The following is a 20,137-nucleotide window of genomic DNA, read 5'->3' as shown; positions in this document are numbered from 1 at the left end:
TTATAAGATAGAGAATTGAGTCAAACAGAGAACAAAACGCTGGGGGAAATGAACCAGGAGAATGAGTGGCCCAGATGCATCGACAAGAGGTCCAGTGTCACGCTCAGCTCAACAATCGGACCAGCAGCCATTATAGGAGACCATGTGGCAGCTTGTTCAGAGCTCGAGAATGCCGCATCATCTCAGATGCTGCCAGTTTCCTGCCCAAGTACAGTTTACCCTTGATGTCCCAGGGGTGGGAGTATTCACTGGGCTGAGGGTTTCCTGTCCTGAATTCTGTATGAAACCTCCTGTTTTGTAAACGATGTAAATAAATCAGCAGTGCGGGCTTTTCCACAGAACTTTACCACAGCGAACTCGGAGATAAAGGAAGATCACTGGAGCTGGGGACACTTGCTCCAGCTCTGCAACATGTCACTGCTGCCCAGCTGGTCCACTCACTTTAATTCTGGGCTTTAAATTGAGAAATGTGGACGGTAAACTGAACCTAAAACCACCACCTGGACTAAGATGCAGGGTAAACAGAGAAGCACTGCTTAAACTGAGCCTAAGCTTGACTGTAGACTATTGGAGGAAGATGTCCTGGCTGTAAGATAGGTTGGGAAAGGGGTAGTACATTTGGTCTCAGTTTCGGCACAGGAAATCAGCCGGGAACTGGAGCAGGAGAACTGGATAGGATGCAGGAGTATCTTGGGGAGAATTAGAGAAAAGTTCAACGGTGACCTGTTTACAGTAACGTTGATAAAATGGAGAGGTTGGAGGTTAGAGATGAGGGAAGTAGATCCTGTATACTCTTCTGTATTTGCATTTCCATTTTTCCATGTTGTGGTTCTTGCTAATTCTCTCCTGACCCACTGCTTCACTCCTGAGTGATGTGGTTCGGTGGGAGGCAGTTACCGCGTTATTCTTGACTCTCGTGCTTTGTTTGTGTCTCTGTCTGTAGGTCAGGATAGCCACCAGGGCCCCGTGACCTGCCTCGCCGCCAATGACACCGGGAGCCTGGTCCTGACTGGTTCTGTCGACTGCACAGCGAAACTCCTCAATCCGCTCACCGGCAAGGTAATGGGTTTTCCCAGGACTAATCAAACTGTTCTTGCAAAGAACCAGCACAGACATGATGGGCCAAATGGCCATTTTCTGTGCTGTAAGATTCTATCATTCTAATCTGCTGGACCTTTCTCCCCTGAGAAAATGGAAAGCTGAGAGTAAGCGGAATGAGATCTTGAACATTATTTAAAGGTTTGATGGTGCAGATATCGAAACACGAGAAAGTGCTTTGACCTGTTGTGGAGTTAAAAACATGAGGCTGCAAAAATAAAACAGTCATAAGTCTAATAGAGAATTTGGAGGAAGTATTTTTTCACCCAGAATTAGAATTGGCTAGAATTAGAACTGTAAGAAGTCTCACAACACCAGGTTAAAGTCCAACAGGTTTATTTGGTAGCAAATACCATAAGCTTTCGGAGCGCTGCCCCTTCGTCAGATGGAGTGGATATCTGTTCTCCAACAGTGCACAGAGACACAGAAATCAAGTTACAGAATACTAATTAGAATGCAAATCTCTACAGCCAGCCAGGTCTTAAAGGTACAGATAATGTGGGTGGAGGGAACATTAAACACAGGTTAAAGAGATGTGTATTGTCTCCAGATAGAACAGCTAGTAAGATTCTGCAAGATCAGGGGGAAAGCTGTGGAGGTTACTGATAATGTGACATAAATCCAACATCCCGGTTTAGGCCGTCCTCATGTGTGCGGAACTTGGCTATCAGTTTCTGCTCAGCGACTCTGCGCTGTCGTGTGTCGTGAAGGCCGCCTTGGAGAACGCTTACCCGAAAATCCACGGCTGAATGCCCGTGACTGCTGAAGTGCTCCCCCACAGGAAGAGAACAGTCTTGCCTGGTGATTGTCGAGCGGTGTTCATTCATCCGTTGCCGTAGCGTCTGCATGGTTTCCCCAATGTACCATGCCTCGGGACATCCTTAAACATATTCAACGAGGTAGCCTCCACCACTTCAGTGGGCAGAGAATTCCAGAGATTCACCACCCTCTGAGAGAAGAAGTTCCTCCTCAACTCTGTCCTAAACTGACCCCCCTTTATTTTGAGGCTGTGCCCTCTAGTTCTGATTTCCTTTCTAAGTGGAAATAATCTCTCCACCTCTACCCTATCCAGCCCCTTCATTATCTTATATGTCTCTATAAGATCACCCCTCAGCCTTCTAAACTCCAACGAGTACAAACCTAATCTGCTCAATCTCTCAAGAGTGTGTTAGGGTAGAAAGATGAAGGTGGGTGGAAGGAACATAAATGTGACATGGATCAGTTGGTGAATGGCCTGTTTCTCTGCTGGAAATTTAAAATAATTCACTGATTTCTGTGGGGCTATAGTGAAATTTTTCCTTTTTGAAGATTGAATGATGATATCGGAATATTACTTGTCCCCGTCAACAGTATCGTGAGTTAAAGTAGATTGAGTTGGTTGCAGAAGCAGCTACTCTGTCATCTGTATTGAAGTGGATAAAACTTCAGTTTTTACATTTGGGCCTTTTATTCCTTTTCTCTTTTGTGGTTATTTTTCACCTTGTTTAGAAACATAGAAAAACTACAGCACAAAACAGGCCCTTTGGCCCCACAAGTTGTGCCGAACATATCCCTACCTTTTAGACCTACCTATAACCCTCCATCCTATTAAGTCCCATGTACTCATCCAGGAGTCTCTTAAAAGACCCTATTGAGTTTGCCTCCACCACCACTGACGGCAGCCGATTCCACTCACCCACCACCCTCTGTGTGAAAAACTTCCCTCTAACATTTCCCCTGTACCTACCCCCCAGCACCTTAAACCTGTGTCCTCTCGTAGCAGCCATTTCCACCCTGGGAAAAAGCCTCTGAGAGTCCACCCGATCTATACCTCTCAACATCTTATATACCTCTATTAGGTCTCCTCTCATCCTACGTCTCTCCAAGGAGAAAAGACCGAGCTCCCGCAACCTATCCTCATAAGGCATGCCACTCAATCCAGGCAACATCCTTGTAAATCTCCTCTGCACCCTTTCAATCTTTTCCACATCCTTTCTGTAATGAGGTGACCAGAACTGAGCACAGTACTCCAAGTGGGGTCTGACGAGGATCTTATATAGCTGCATCATTATCCCAGGACTCCTAAACTCAATTCCTCGATTGATAAAGGCCAGCACACCATACGCCTTCTTAACCACCTCCTCCACCTGCGGGGCCGATTTAAGAGTCCTATGGACCCGGACCCCAAGGTCCTTCTGATCCTCTACAGTACTAAGAGTCTTTCCCTTTATATTGTACTCCTTCGTCCCATTTGACCTGCCAAAATGGACCGCTACGCATTTATCTGGGTTGAAGTCCATCTGCCACTTCTCCACCCATTCTTGCATCCTGTCTATGTCCCTCTGTAACTTCTGACATCCCTCCAGACTATCCACAACCCCACAAACCTTTGTGTCGTCGGCAAATGTACCAACCCATCCCTCCGCTTCCTCATCCAGGTCATTTATGAAAATGACAAACAGCAAGGGTCCCAGAACAGATCCCTGGGGCACTCCACTGGTGACCGACCTCCATTCAGAAAAAGACCCATCTATACCCACTCTCTGCCTCCTCGTTTGTTCAACTGTTTCTCATTCAAGGGGATGCAAGCCCAATAACCAATCAAATACCAGATAAACCAATGCACAAACAGCTTGAGTTTACTTACCGCCTCAGCACAATTGGTGTGTTTCACATTCAAACAATTATTTCTGAAATGTAGCCTCTGTATGTTTCTGCGGAAGTAAGATCCACAGTGAATCTCGGGGGCCCCAGCCTGTGAGGGCTGGTTAAAGTGATGAGGGTCCTCGGGTATCAGGTGATGATCAACACCTCCCTAACCCAGGACAGCACACTGTATTAGCGCTACCTCAGCATTAAACTCAGATCTTTCTGGCCTATCTGTCTCACTGCTACATTTGATTGGCACCTTTTCTCAATAGGCTTTCAGCAGAGCTGACTGTCTATACAATGATTTGCTCGTTTTGCATTAATTTCCAATCACTTTCAGTGGGATTTTTGCACATTGCAATAACACTGTCACACCTTGTCCACTGTGTGTGTTCTGGGATTTGCAATGATTTTTGAAGCCAGCAGGGGTCACTAACTTGCGACTGTGTTGAGTGGATTTGATGCCTCAGTGGAAGTGGGTTGGATTATTTGAACGGTTTTTAAACTATGTTGGGGCAGAAATAGAGGCACAATTCGGTGTTTTGAAAAAGGGAATAGTGCTAGAAGATTAGAGTATAATATTTCCATAAATCCTATACTGAAAAAGAGAGATTGAATCAGCCTCGGGGAAACTACAGACCCGTTAGCTCAGAGTCAGCTGTAGGAAAGATAATGGATATTTTTACTCGGATATAATGGGGAGACTTTCAAAAATCTAATGAAAAGCAGTCAGCACAGATTCCAAAAAGGAATGTCATTCTTCAGCAACCTCATTAAACCAGTAATGTCTTCAGTGGGTGATAATTAGGTGAGAGGGGCGAGGTATAACTCAGATATCAGAGGGACGTTTTTTACACAGAGGGTGGCGGGGGCCTGGAATGCGCTGCCAAGTAGGGTGGTGGAGGCAGACACGCTGCCATCGTTTAAGACTTACCTGGATAGTCACATGAGCAGTCTGGGAATGGAGGGATACAAACGAATGGGTCTAGTTGGACCAAGGAGCGGCACAGGCTTGGAGGGCCGAAGGGCCTGTTTCCTGTGCTGTACTGTTCTTTGTTCTTTTTTTTAAAGGCCTTTGATAAGATAACAAAGCAGACTTGTGGATCGTGTGAGACTGGGATAAGTAGCAGAATGGATAGCAAAGTGACGAGCAAACAGAATGGGGTTAAGGGTAGTTAGTCACGCTGGGGAATGGTGGGAAGTGGTGCTGAGATCACTGCTGTTCACCACTTAGAGAAACAATTTTCCTCTTGTGGGAAACCACAACACGGAAATCTGCTGGTCACCAGAAAGGAATTCAGGAGAAACTTCTTTACCCAGAGAGCGGTGAGAATATGGAACCAGCTATCATAGTTGTGGTAATAGTATAAATACATTTATACAAGAGGGAACTAGATAAACACGATTAGCGAGAAATAGAAAGATAAGATAGGGTGAGATGAAGTGGAGTTGGTGGCAGTTCTTGTGGAACATAAATACATGGATCACCTGGGCCGAATGGACTGTTTGTGAGCTGTACGTTAGGTAAATGTAGCAGAGGAATGATTATTAGTGGGATGGGGAAGTTATGGGATGAGGATATTCCTGCCTGTTGCATCAAATTCGTTTGGAATCTTAGATCTGCTCATAAGGTATCTATATGCCTCGACAGCTGCATCCATTTATATAGCACCTATAACACTAAGACATCCTCAGCTGTTTCACAGATGCAAGGCGAAAATAGTTGCTTAGCCATGGAAAGTGAGATTACAAGGATGACCCAGTCTCTGTCTGTGCACGCATGTGTGCATGAGGTGAGAAGGATGGATTTTAGTGTGGGAGGTTCAGACAGGGAATTCCAGTGTTCTGTCTTGCTTCACATGTTACGTTTTCCCGCTTGTCTGTGTCCATGGAGCCTGAACCCAATGAGAGATCCGGCGGCCCACTGCCCTGAGGATTATTCCTGCCGACCTGCGGGATACTGTCACTGCCACCATTTTCAAGAAAGGAAGCACAAGGAATCTCCTACTCTCCATTGCTGGGAAGATCATCACCCGAATCCTCGCTAGCCGCCTTCTCTCACTTTCTGAATTAATCCTTCCAGAAAGCCAGTGTGGCTCCAACCAAACCGTGGAACAGCAGGTGTGATTTTCACTGCTCAACAACTTCAAGAGAAATGCCAGGAGCAACATCGACCGCTCTGCACGGCCTTCATTGATCTGACCAAGGATTTTGACTCAGTCACTCGGGAAGCGCTATGGGAGACCCTGACAAAGGTGAGCTGTCCAGAGAAATTCATCAACATCCTCCGACTCCTCCATGACAAGATGTTAGTGACAGTCGTCACTGACAGAAACGTTCGAAGCCAAGACTGGAGTCAAGCAGGGATGTGTCATCGCCCCAGACTTTTCTCCATCTTCATCGCCACCATCCTGCACCTTGTCAAGAACAAGCTTCCCAATGGAGTGGACATCGTCTACAGGATGGACAGAAAACTTTTCAACCTCAACCGATTGAAACCCAAGAAGAAAACGACACTGACATTGCTCATGGAGCTTCAGTATGTGGATGATATCACCATCTCCATTCTCTCAGAGGAGAATCTCCAAGCTGTGCTTGATACCTTCACGGCAGCATATCGAAGAATCAACCTCAAGAAGACTCAAGTTCTTTACTAACCCGCCCCAGGTAAGATCTCCTTCCATTAAGATCAACGCAGAAATCTTCCCAAAGGTGGAACATTTTTCCTACCTGGGGAGCCTCCCCTCATCTAAGGCTGATATCGCGCAGAGATCGCACATCGTATCCAATCCGTAAGCACCACCACCTGCCCAACAGCAAGAGTCTTTGATGACCGCGACATTCATGCTGACACTGAGATCCTCAGTGGTAATCTTCCAACCTTTTGCACAGCTTAAAAACCCGGACTACATACAGACGCCACCTCAAGGCTCTGGAGAGGTACCATCAACGCTGTCTGAGACACATTATCCACCTCAGCTGGGAGGACAGCTGTACTAACATCAGCATCCTGGAAGGAGCCAAGCTCACTAGCACCAAGGTCACGATCATCCGAAACCAACTCTGCTGGGCCGGCCATGTGCTCAAGAGAGACCCGACTACCAAAGCAAATCTTCACCCAGCTCAGGGAAGGCTCCAGATCAAGAGGAGGGCAAAGGAAGCACTTCTCAGACATCCTGATCACTTCCCTCAAGAGATGCAAACAGACTTCAATGCCTGGGAGCCCTTGGTCAGGAGAGACATACTTAGAGGAACCTCCTGAGTGAAGGGGAACAATTCTACAAAGACACCTGGTGGTAAGAGGAGGCCTGGAAAAGGAGCCTGAGAAAGAAATCCCAGTGATCTAGAGTCCAAGGATTGAACCCACCTCCTGGAAACACCCGCCAAGTGTGCGGTTGAAGGATTGAGCTCATCAGCCACGCAAGGACCCACTGAAGCCACGACCAGTGACATGGAGTTACTTAGGTGTAATAGATGCTCTCCACGTGTCTAGATGAGTGCAACTCCCAGCAACACTCAAGAAGCTCAACACATCATCCCCTCCATCATTGACGAATAGTGGCAGCCAATCAGTCTTGCTCTCAACGTAAACTGAGGTATTAATGTCAAGATCTTTAGGTAATCGGGGACCTGAAGGGGGAAGGTTGTCATGGCAGCCTTGGAAACCACTTGATCTTCTCATCTGAAGCTTCAGCAAACCTGTGAAACCATGTGGCTCCCTGACCAATGGGATGGCAGTACATGTGATTCGGAACTGGGGAGCGGGCTTTAAACCCGCAGCTGGAGCCTGGATAGCAGGTTATGTAGTTTCAATAGTGCTGTTGTCTTGCTATAAATGTCCCTTGTAAATACTCTTTCCTTTCTGTAAATAAATAGTTGTTACTTCACCAGCTGCTTGAGTGCTGGATGTTTTTTGATTTATTATTGTCACATGTATTAATGTGACAATAAATCAAAAAACAGTCAATTGAGTGGAAGGCTAATGTCAGCCTTCCCCCTCCACCCCCAATCGAGGCTTTAAAGTGAGCATTTGATGCCGACTAAAAGGCCCAATCCCATCACCGCTGGTATGGACCGAGAGGCAGGCACTGGACTCACTGCCACCACTAAGTGGCATGTTTGCTTGCAGGCCCAGGTCAAGATGCTGGAGGTCTCACTGAGGCACTGAAGGCCTTCGAATGAGGGTTCCCTTATTTGCTACAGTGAAAAGTATTGTTTCTTTCGCGCTCTGCAGACAAAGCATATCGTTCATGGAGAAGGAAAGGAGAGAGTGCAGAATATAGTGTTACAGTCATAGCTAGGGTGTAGAGAAAGATCAACTTAATGTGAGGTAGGTCCATTCAAAAGTCTGACAGCAGCAGGGAAGAAGCTGTTCTTGTGTCGGTTGGTACGTGACCTCAGTATCTTGTATCTTTTTCCTAACGGAAGAAGGTGGAAGAGAGAATGTCTGGGGTGTGTGGTGTCGTTAATTATGCTGGCTGCTTTGCTGAGGCAGCGGGAAGTGTAGACAGAGTCAATGGATGGGAGGCTGGTTTGCGTGATGGATTGGGCTACATTCACGACCTTTTGTAGTTCCTTGCAGTCTTGGACAGAGCAGGAGCCATAGCAAGCTGTGATACAACCAGAAAGAATGCTTTCTATGATGCATCTGTAAAAGTTGGTGAAAGTCGTAGCTGACATGCCAAATTTCCTTAGCCTGAGAAAGTAGAGGTGTTGGTGGGCTTTCTTCACTATAGTGTCAGCATGGGGCAACCAGGACAGGTTGTTGGTGATCTGGACACCTAAATGTTGGAGGTAGAAAAATATCAGGGTCACTGCCCACCACCCTTCTGCCTGATTAAGTGCCCCCACTGCCACCAAAATAACTACCAGGGAGGGGACAAGACCCCTAGTGTATGCGTCCAAACTTTTTCCCCCTGTTGTTTCATAATTGGCTTAAGGCTAACTGATTGAATCTTTCTCCACAGGTAGTTTCTGTCTTTTCAGTTCCAAACAGCACAAAAGAATGTGTGGAGAAAGAGCCAATGGAGGGTACAGATTCCAACTCCAATTCTGTGGAGTCAGTGGGATTCTGTCGGGTGTAAGTCTAATCTTCCTGTATGTCTGATGTTGAAGCTGATAATACAGCAACTGTATTAGTTTTGATTAGTGATAACATTGTGACAATGTTATTATCCTACATGCCCAGATTAATGCCCCCCGTCAAGACTTCTAATCCCACCACCGTAACTAGGGATATTTAAAGTCAATTAATTAATGAATCTGAACTTAAAAGAAGCTAGTCTCAGTAACCATCATAGCTCATCCTGTTCACGAATATTCTTCAAATGAGAAAATTCATGGGTAGACAGTCGTGTGGTCGTAATTCACTAATCCAGAGGCCCAGACGAATGCTCCTGGGACAGGGGTTCAAATCCCACCACGGCAGCTGGTGGAATTGAAATTCAGTTAATAAATCTGGAATATAAAGCTAGCCTCAATAACGGTGACCATGGAACCATCACTAATTACTGCAAAAACCCATCTAGCCTACATGTGACTCCAGATCCACAGCAATGTGGTTGACTCTTAACTGTCCGAGCAAGCCATTCAGTTCAAGAGCAATTAGGAATGAGCAAGAAATGCTGGTCTGTGGGACACATGTTAAGGCCAACTGATTGAATCATTTGACCATTAATAAGGTCAAAGGACAGAACAAAGGTGTGAGAATGTGAAAATAAATTGGAAAAGCGAATACGCCTTACCATTGGTGAGTTAACCGGAGTTGAATGGTTGATAATTTGAAGAACATCAGGAGTAAACCACATAGTCGTACAGCACAGGAAAGGCCCTTCGGCCCATCCAGTCTGCACTGACAATAACTACCGCTAAAGTTGTGTTAATCCCATTTTCCAGCACGTGTCCCATATACTTGAATGTTTTGATATTTCAAAAGCTCTTCCAAATATTTTTTAACGGTCGTAAGGTTTCCAGCCTCCACTATCTTCCCAGGCAGCACATTCCAGATTTCCACCATCCCCTGAGTGGGGCGGCACGGTAGCACAGTGGTTAGCACTGCTGCTTCACAGCGCGCCAGGGGCCTGGGTTCGATTCCCGGCTTGGCTCACTGTCTGTGTGGAGTTTGCACATTCTCCTCATGTCTGCGTGGGTTTCCTCCGGTTTCCTCCCGCAGTCCAAAGATGTGCGGGTTAGGTTGATTGGCCATGCTAAAATTGCCCCTTGGTGTCCTGAGATGCGTAGGTTAGAGGGATTAGTGGGTGGGATATGGGGGTCGGGCCTGGGTGGGATTGTGGTCAGTGCAGACTCGATGGGCCGAATGGCCTCTTTCTGTACTGTAGGGTTTCTATAAAAAAAAAAGTCTTTTCTCAAATCCCCTCGGAATCTCCTGTCCCTTACCCTAAAATTCTAACCCCTCGTGATTGGACAGCTGCTTCCTTCTCTCACTGTCCATACCCCTCATGATGTACACCTCAATCATACCCCGCTCGGCCTTCTCTCACTGTCCAACCCCTCATAATCATGTACACCTCAATCATACCCCGCTCGGCCTTCTCTCACTGTCCAACCCCTCATAATCATGTACACCTCAATCATACCCCGCTCGGCCTTCTTTCATAGAATCCTAGAATTCTACAGTGCAGAAGGAGGCCATTCAGCCCATCAAGTCTGCACCCACAACAATCCCACCCAGGCCCTATCCCCATAACCCCATGCATTTACCATAGCTGGTCCCTCTGACACTAAGGTGCAATTTAGCATGGCCAATCCACTTAATCCACACATCTTTGGACTGTAAAGAAGACAATCCAAGCCTATCCAGTCTCTCCTTATAGCTCAAATGCTCCATCCCAGGCAACATCCTCCCCTTTACCCTCTCTAGTGCAATTACATCCTTCCTCTAGTGAGGTGACCAGAACTGCACACAGTAATCCAGCTGTGGCCTAACCAACGCTCTGTACAACTCCCAACAGTATCTCCTTGCTCTTATACTCTGTGCCACGACTGGTAAAAGCAAGTGTCCCATTCGCCACCTTAACTATCCTATTCACCTGCTCTGTCGCTTTCAGGGATCTGTGAATAAATATCCCAAGATCCACCTGTTCCTCTGAGCTACCCAGTGTCCTGCCATTCCTTAAACACTCTCTCATCTTGTTACTTATTCCAAAGTGTATCATCTCGCATTTATCAGGGTTAAATACCATCTGCCACTGCTCTGCCCTTCTAACCAATCCATCTATATCTTCCTGTAATCTACAACATTCTTCACTGTTAACCACCCTACTCATTTTGGTGCCATCTTCAAACTTGCTTATCATTCCCCCCACATTATCATTGATATCGTTTATGTAGATAACAATAAGGATCCCAGTACTGAACATTGTGATATGCCGCTGGACACTGGCCTCCAGTCACTCAAACAGCATTCTACCGCCACCCTTTATTACCCGATTACTGAGCCAGTTTAGGATCCATCTCCAGGTTTCCCAGAATTCCAGTGCTCCAACATTCTCAGTCAGTCTCCCATGTGGGACCTTGTCAAAAGGCTTTGCTAAAATCCAGATAAACTGCATCAACTGTGTCTCTCTGATCCACAACTTGTTTGTTTTATCAAAAAATGGTATCAAATTTGTTAGGCATGACCTCCCTCTGGCAAAGCCATGCTGACTATCCTTAATTAGCCCCTGCATTTCCAAGTGGAGGTCAATTTTCTCCTTCAGAATTTCCTCCAAGGGTTTCCCTGCCACTGACGTGAGACTAACCGGCCTGTAATTCTCAGTAATGTTGCTGCCCCCTTTACATTCCTAAGTTCTATCCACAAAGCCTCATTTGAAGACCCTTCCAAGATATAATCTTTCCTTATTGCAGTAATTGACTCCTTAATTAATCCAATCATAGAATCTACAGTGCAGAAGGAGGCCATTTGGCCCATCGAGTCTGCACTGACAACAATCCCACCCAGGTCCTATCCCCGTAATCCCATATATTTACCCTCCGAGTCCCCATGACACTAAGGGGCAATTTAGTCTGGCCAATCCACCTAACCGGCACATCTTTGGACTGTGGGAGGAAACCGGAGCACCCGGAGGAAACCCACGCAGACACGGAGAGAACGTGCAAACTCCACACACACAGTGACCTGAGGCCGGAATCGAACCCGGGTCCCCGGCGCTGTGAGGCAGTAGTGCTAACCATTGTGCCACCGTGTCGCCCCGTAATAGTGCTACAGCACCTCCCTTTTTACCCCCTCCTCTGTCGCTCCTAAAGATCCTGTGCCCCGGAATGTTGAGTTGCCAGTCCTGCCTTTCCCTCAACCATGTTTCTGTGATGGCAACAAAGAACAGTACAGCACAGGAAACAGGCCCTTCGGCCCTCCAAGCCTGTGCCGCTCCTTGGTCCAACTAGACCAATCGTTTGTATCCCTCCATTCCCAGGCTGCTCATGTGACTATCCAGGTAAGTCTTAAACGATGTCAGCGTGCCTGCCTCCACCACCCTACTTGGCAGCGCATTCCAGGCCCCCACCACCCTCTGTGTAAAAAACGTCCCTCTGATGTCTGAGTTATACTTCGCCCCTCTCAGCTTGAGCCCGTGACCCCTCATGATCGTCACCTCCGACCTGGGAAAAAGCTTCCCACTGTTCACCCTATCTATACCCTTCATAATCTTGTACACCTCTATTAGATCTCCCCTCATTCTCCGTCTTTCCAAGGAGAACAACCCCAGTCTACCCAATCTCTCCTCATAGCTAAGACCCTCCATACCAGGCAACATCCTGGTAAACCTTCTCTGCACTCTCTCCAATGCCTCCACGTCCTTCTGGTAGTGCGGCGACCAGAACTGGACGCAGTACTCCAAATGTGGCCTAACCAGCGTTCTATACAGCTGCATCATCAGACTCCAGCTTTTATACTCTATACCCCGTCCTATAAAGGCAAGCATACCATATGCCTTCTTCACCACCTTCTCCACCTGTGGCAATTCCATGTGGCAATCATGCCGTTAACTACTCAGTCCCACCTATTCCACTCTGAGCATTAAAGACCAACCAGCCCTGCTTTACTGTCTCGCCACTCACTACAGCTGACCCCACTATGATTTGCTTCCTTCACTATAGTATGATGTGTTTCTATTTTACTCATGTTCTGTGTCCCCTTCCCCCTGCCAGACGAGTTTAAACTCCTCCCAGTGGCACCAACAAACCTACCCACAAGGGTGTTGGCCCCAGTGTGGTTCAGGTGCAAAGCGCCCTGTTTGTAGAGGTCCCACCTTCCCCAGAGATGGTGCCAGTGATCCATGAATCTAAAACCTGGAGGCTGGTATTAGAGTCACATGTAGATTAGAGTGGGTGGGGTGGCTAGCTTCCTTTGCTGAAGGACTTTACTGGACTAGTTCTGCAATAACCTGGTTTTTTCTCAGTATAATTTCTATCTGATGCCAGCCCACAGATGACGCAAATTTGAGAACTCAGTTTCACAATTTACCACAGTGCAATTTCAACTTGCAAGGACCAGTTATTGTCATAGAATCCCTCCAGTGCAGGAGGCCATTCTGCCCATCGAGTCTGCTCTGACTCTCAGAAAGAGCACCTTAGCCAAGGCCTATCACCGTAACCTCACACATTTAGCATGGCGTCTAACCTGCACATCTTTGGACTGTGGGAGGAAACCAGAGCACCCGGGGGAAACCCACGCAGACACGGGGAGAATGTGCAGACTCTACACAGTCATCCAAGGCCGGAATTGGACCCGGATTCCTGGCGCTTTGAGGCAGCAGTGTCTTAATCTGGTTATCTTCACCCCACATACTTCGAGTAATCTGTCCTCTATGTACTTGGTTTAACCAACAAATTGATGCTATCAGTCAGTCATTGGGTGATAAGTTCTGTCGAAACTATGAGTGAAATATTTATGAATCTGTGAGATTAATGTATTATTTAGCTGTGTGTTTAGTTATTTAGAGTTAATCCTTTGCTGACAGTATGCGCCTATTCTTTGTGCTCTGTGAATTCCTGGGGAGCCTCGTTTCTCTGAATCCCCAGAAATCTGTGTTAACAGAGTGTGCCCGCTGGATTGTACTGTCCGCAGAGGCTGACTGTGTGCCCTTTACTAATGTCTAATCAGTCAGTGAAGGGGTTAATGGTGTTAGCCTGGCTTTGGTACAACTCCCACCGTAAATAGTGGTCAGAGTAATGGACTGTTGTATATACAGTGTTTGTCTAATCTGCTGCGTGGGATTCTGGGCTGCCTATTGTCAAATAAACTCTGGGAAACAGCGACCGTCATGGTGGGACGCTGAGGAATGACTGGTTTCCAAACCCACTCTCTCTTTATCTCCTGAAGTAATCCCTCAGCTTGGCTAATGGCCATGTGCACATCCAGACAGGGATTCTTTGCACGCTATTTGGACACATGGTGGCCAAGTCTGGTCTTGGCCACACAATAATTTTGCAGGGGGAGCTGCTGATTGGTTGTTGATCAGGGAGCAAGTCCTGTCTGATTGGGTCTTTGCTCACCCAGGGTTCTCAGCCAAATTCGGGAACTCCGTGCCGAGCAGCACCATGGGAGTGTCATCGTCCTCCCCCCCCCCCCCCCCAACCTCCTGCGGGAGTGCCCCCAACCTCCTGCGGGAGTGCCCCCTCCCTCCCCCACGGGTGTGCGCCCCCCCAACGCGGGAGTCCGTTTCCCCCCCGTGCCACGCAGGAGAATCTTCACCGTGGGGGGTTACTCCCCCGCTGCCGCACGGGAGTACAGCTGTTCAAGAAGAAGGCTCACTGCCATCTTCACAGGGTGACAAAGGATGGACAAGGGATATCATCCTTGCCAGCAAAGGCCCACATCTTTTTTTTAAAAAAACAAGAATGCTGGAATATTTTTTCACTCCATTGTTTGGCTCCTACAGACTTCCATTGATTGCTGTTGGCTTTCTGGACGGAACTATGGGGATTTGGGATATTCCATCACAGACATTACGACACAAGTGGCAGCTTCAGGTAAGTAAGACCTGCAAAGATGGATCTGTTGTACCTCTCGGGCCTTGTCTTGGTTGCTGAACTCCTACCCATGGAGACTGCTCTGCTTCTGGACCTGTGTCAGTGCCTGGGTCACCTTTGGGAAATACAGGAGAACATCCCGACCCTGGTACTGTTATAAAGCAGAGGTGGACCCCCACCCCCTCCCGAGAACTAACATCTGACCACTCAGAGGAGTAGAGGAGTACCTCGCCTCATAGTCTGTTAGTGAGTATGAAGTGGCACGATCTGAGCTTCAGCAACTTCTCGTGATTAAATCAAAATAACTCCCTGACTCTCAAATCAACAAGTAACAATTTATTTATCTAACTAGCAGTGAACAGGTTAGCTAAACCATTAACAAACCAAATAAAACACGATCCTAATGGAACGCTGTTTAGATAAATACAATTCTCACTTATTAGCAAAAAATAGAATTTTTGTCACTCTCTAAGTTACAACCAGGTTTTGTGTCTTCCGGAATATTCTGGGCCTTCTCTGTTGATTCTCCTGTATGGATCATCTTTGTTACCTTGGCTATCGAGATGGTGCTTTCTCTTAAGACATAAATGAAGCTATAGAGCCAGCGATTCTCTGTATCTGTGGAGCTAAGAGCTGTCACTCTGGCAAGTGGCAGTCGCTCTCTCTCCTGTTTGTTTCACTGCCCCCTTTTTTATACCCCTGATGACATATCAATATCCGCCACAATAGGATTGGTCCTCGGTTGCTAAAACCATCAGATTTAAATTTAATAGGTTCTTGGTATCTCAGTGCCTGTTTCAAATTGATTGGCTGAATTCAAAACAATTCAGAAGCCTGCTTGTTGTCTTGGTAACACTGCTGCTCGGCCTTTCGATACAAATATTTCAATCTGGGCTCTCTGTGTACTCGCATTTTTTTAAACTTTCGAAGCACAGAAAAGGCCCTTTTAAAGGGACCACGCAATGCTTTCCCCCTCGCATTTTACAGACACCAACCTACAATTACTCAACTTCGCAACAGTACCCGACAGGGAAAGACCAGGCCCCTGTACAAAGTGGGTACAGCTGAAGCTGGGCGGGTGTGGTTATGAGCCTGTATCTCCTGCTGCCCTGCATCAGTTTTCCATCAAGCCCAGAGACCCGGTGGGATTCTTTATTTCTGCCCCTGAGATGTTGCAGCCTCTTTGCCCACCTTTGAAAGCCTCAGTGCGATCATTGACCACTCTACTAAACCTCCGTCCCCTCTCCTGCTTGGAGTTCACCGTTGCTGCAAAGCTTGACAGATTCCAGTAACTGGGAAGTATTTCATAGAATCCCGACAGTGCAGAAGGAGGCCATTCGGCCCATCAAGTCTGCCCCAACCACAATCCCACCCAGGCCCTATTCCTGTAATCCCACATATTTATCCTGCTAATCCTCTGACACTAGGGTCAATTTAGCATGGCCAATCAAACTAACCCGCACATCTTTGGAGTGTGGGAGGAAACCGGAGCACCCGGAGGAAACCCACGCAGACATGGGGAGAATGTGCAAACTCTACACAGACAGTGAGCCAAGGCTGGAATTGAACCCGGGTTCCTGGCGCTGTCAGGCAGCAGCTGTGAGGCAGCAGTGCTAACCACGGTGCCACGGTGCTGCCCATTTTTTGCAAAGGTTTGTTGTAATTAACAGGAGTGAGTGGAGGCAGCTCTGTCCGGACTGTCTGACCTGTTTCTTTGTCTTTCAGGCCGGCATCGTGCAGCTACTGTGGGAGGAGCACTCTCCAATTATATACACCGGGAGCCTGGACGGAGCTGTACGTGTCTGGGATGCCCGCTCGGGAAGAATGGAGAGTGAATACTGTGGCCATGCAGCGGAAATCCTGGACTTCATGGTGAATAAGTAAGTGTCCATCTCTGTTTGAGCCTTTCTGTTACTGGGAGCCCAAATTCATCAGGCCTTGGACAGACGGAAAGTTAACTGACCTCGTAATTCAGAGTGTGGAAATTCACCAGGGCTAGTTTGAAGTCAGATTTATTGGTTTTTCAACCTGGAATCAGCTGTCTCAGTAAAGGTGCTGATGAAGCTGTGAGATTTTTCGAAAAACACAAATCATTCATTTCGTGCCTTTGTAAATGAAGAGAAAGACTTGTATTTCTATTGGGCTTTTCACCCAGCATCACAGCCAGTGAGGGTGCTGGAAGTGTAGTCACTGTTGTAATGTAGGAAACCGCAACCAATTTGTGCACAGCAAGATCCCACAAACAGCAAAGTGACAATGACCAGATAACCTGGTATTTTTGTGATGTTGATTGGAGGATAAATATTGACAGGGCTGCTGGGGTACTCCCCTGTTCCTCTGTGAGATAATGCCATGGGATATTTATATTAACCCAAACAGGCAGATGGGATAGCACCTCTGACAGTGTGGCACTCCCTCAGTGCTGACGCTCTGACAGTGCGCCACTCCCTCAGTGCTGGCTCTCTGACAGTGCGGCACTCCCTCAGCGCTGGCCCTCTGACAGTGCGCCACTCCCTCAGCACTGACCCTCTGACAGTGCGGCACTCCCTCAGTACTGACCCTCTGACAGTGCGGCACTCCCTCAGCACTGACCCTCTGACAGTGCACCACTCCCTCAGTGCTGGCTCTCTGACAGTGCGGCACTCCCTCAGTACTGACCCTCTGACAGTGCGGCACTCCCTCAGTACTGACCCTCTGACAGTGCGGCACTCCCTCAGTACTGACCCTCTGACAGTGCGCCACTCCCTCAGCGCTGACCCTCTGACAGTGTGGATCTTTGTGCTGAAGTGGGACTTGAACCCAGAACCTTGTGATTCTGTAGTGACCCTGCTACTGACTGAGTTACAACTGAGGTTTTTTGGGGAAGGAAGTCTGTGCTCAGCCAGTCTGGGATTACCTTGAACTATCCCTGACTCCAGCTGACTCTTCACTGCCCTCTGAAGTGACTCAAGAACAGTTGCCATCAGACGTTTGAATGGACCTACCTCACATTAAGCTGATCTTTCTCTACACCCTTGCTGTGACTGCAACACTACATTCTGCACCTTCTCCATGAACGGTATGCTTTGTATAGCGCACAAGGAACAAAACGTTTCACTGTATGCCAATACATGTGACAATAATGAATCTAATCAAAAAGTGAACTTGTAGGTCACTGGGTCAAATCACTCTGTGGTAATGAAGAAAACCCAGGGAATGGTTACTATCAGCCGTTTGTGTGAGAGCAACTTAATCCCACCCTCTTGTCTATTCTCGAGATTTTCCAGCATTTTCTGTTTTTGTTTCAGATTCCAGCATCCGCAGTATTTCGCTTTTATCTCAGGGGACTAATTTATTCGCTCGATTCACAGAGCCAGCACACACACGATAGACCGAGTGGCAATCTGTGCCATCGAGTCCGATTCCTAATACTAACCAGAAAAATAGCAATACACTTTCTGGGCACAGAGTAGCTTCTCCACTCTCTGTACTCATTGCCTGGGAAGAGCTTTGAGACGTCTTTTGTTTAATTGTGACACACTTGCAAAACCTTTGTGACCTTTTCGCAAGACTTTTAATCTGTATGTATCATGAGTGTGTGAGTATGTGTCTGCTGTGATGGTAACTGTGGGGAAAAAAGCCTACCATAGCTCCCACTGTGATACTGGCTATGAAATCATTCTCAGCAGTTCCACTGTGATAGATTAGTTTACCTCCTTTTTATAACAGGAGCAGTTGGAGGAATCTGTGAATTTTGAGCCTGTGGTTCCCAAACTTCTCCGCCGTGGGGGTCTTTTCTAAATCGTAGAATCGCTACAGTGTAAAAGGAGGCCATTCGGCCCATCGAGTCTGCACTGACCACAATCCCACCCAGGCCCTATCCCCATAACCCCATGCACTCTAGCTAGTCCCCCTGACACGAAAGGGCAATTTAGCACGGCCAATCCACCTAACCCGCACGTCTTTGGACTGTAGGAGGAAATCGGAGCACCCGGAGGAAACCCACGCAGACACAGGGAGAACGTGTAGGCTCCACTCAGACAGTGACCCAAGCCGGGAATCTAACCCGGGTCCCTGGAGCTGTGAGGCAGCAGTGCTAACCACTGTGCCACCGTGCTGCCCATATACTGTAGCAAGAAGTTGGGAACCGTGGAGGAGCAGAGAGGTTTAGAGATCAATGTCACTAAAAATTGGTGGCCGGGTATAAATAATTTAAAAGGCTTTAGAGTCCTATATTCAAAGAGAATTGGAATGTGAAAGGATGGGAGTGATGGGACAGTTCAGGTTTCACATTCCTTTCCAGACACTGGAGGTATATTGGCCTTGCAGCAGCTACAGAGCAGATTCAGCAGCATGGGGTTGGAGACATTGGGACTGCATTCCTGAGAGGAAGGAGATTTAAATAGAGATGTCTAAAATCATGAGGGGCCTAGATAGAGTAGATGGGGAGAAACTGTCCCCGCTTGTTAAAGAGTTGAGAATGAAAGAGCACAGATTAAAAATAACTGGCAAAAGAAGCAAAAGTGATATAACCAATGAGTGGTTAAGAACTGGGACGCACAGCCTCTGTGTGGTGGAGGCAGGTTCCATCAAAGTATTCAAAACAGAATTGGACTGTTATCTGAAAAGGAAGAATGCGCAGAGTTACGGAGAGAAGGTGGCGGAATGATACCAGATGGATTGCTCATTCGGAGAGCTGGTGCAGACATGATGGGCCAAACACATTAATCAATTCTGTGGTTACAGGCGAGTCTAATGGATCAAGATGGAAAATTCTGGAAATACTCACCAGCTCTGGCAGCATCTGTGGAGAAAGATACAGGGTTAAAGCTTTGAGTCAAACATGAGCCTCCTTAAGAAAGAGTCCCATTGAACTCAGAACGATAACGCGGATACAGCACACCTGGGTTTTCCCGGCACTTTGCTTTTATTTCCGATCTCCAGCATCTACAATATTTTGCTTTTATCTTCTGTTTTTAGTTTATTTTCCCATGTTCGCTGTTTCTCGGGTATAAATCTGTACTTTTTTTCCTTGACAGGGAGGCGTCTATGATTATCACTGCTTCCGGGGACCGCACATCGAAAACCTTCTACCTACAGCGGCCCGATCGGTAGAAGCAGCACCGGCACTTTTACTCCCACTCTCCTCAAACCCCAACCGTCCAGTCAGCAGCTGAAACATCTGGTGTAACCGGAATTGTACTGGGCGGCAAAGACTCTACTTTCTGATTCTGACTTTTAAAAAAAAAATAAAATGTTTGAATTTCTTGTTTTTAGTTTAAATTAAAGTAAGTTTTGGGACAGAAGCAGGAAGGATTCCAACCTTTGAAAACCTTCCCCAAACAAGCAATAGATCCTAGTGCGATTTCTCTGTGTACCACCAACGCTGGAATTCTCAGCACCGCTCAACAGGCACCTTTACTCTGTATCTAATCCCGTGCTG

At 47.2% G+C, this 20,137-nt stretch overlaps 1 protein-coding gene across 1 annotated transcript in view; it reads left to right on the top strand.

The window, feature by feature from the left end:
* aamp (angio-associated, migratory cell protein) overlaps positions 1 to 19,964 on the top strand; it is a 30,263-nt gene extending 10,299 nt beyond the window's left edge. The window contains exons 7-11 of the mRNA XM_078206139.1: positions 944 to 1,059; positions 8,694 to 8,806; positions 14,625 to 14,715; positions 16,441 to 16,595; positions 19,734 to 19,964. Coding sequence (XP_078062265.1) covers positions 944 to 1,059; positions 8,694 to 8,806; positions 14,625 to 14,715; positions 16,441 to 16,595; positions 19,734 to 19,809 — 551 coding nt within the window. The 3' untranslated portion in view covers positions 19,810 to 19,964. The remainder of the gene's footprint in view (positions 1 to 943; positions 1,060 to 8,693; positions 8,807 to 14,624; positions 14,716 to 16,440; positions 16,596 to 19,733) is intronic.
* Positions 19,965 to 20,137: the final 173 nt, after the last annotated feature.

Source organism: Mustelus asterias, unplaced genomic scaffold (genome assembly GCF_964213995.1).
Source record: "Mustelus asterias unplaced genomic scaffold, sMusAst1.hap1.1 HAP1_SCAFFOLD_1304, whole genome shotgun sequence".
NCBI classification, from domain to species: Eukaryota; Metazoa; Chordata; class Chondrichthyes; order Carcharhiniformes; family Triakidae; genus Mustelus; species Mustelus asterias.
This window is presented reverse-complemented; position numbering and strand designations above follow the sequence as displayed.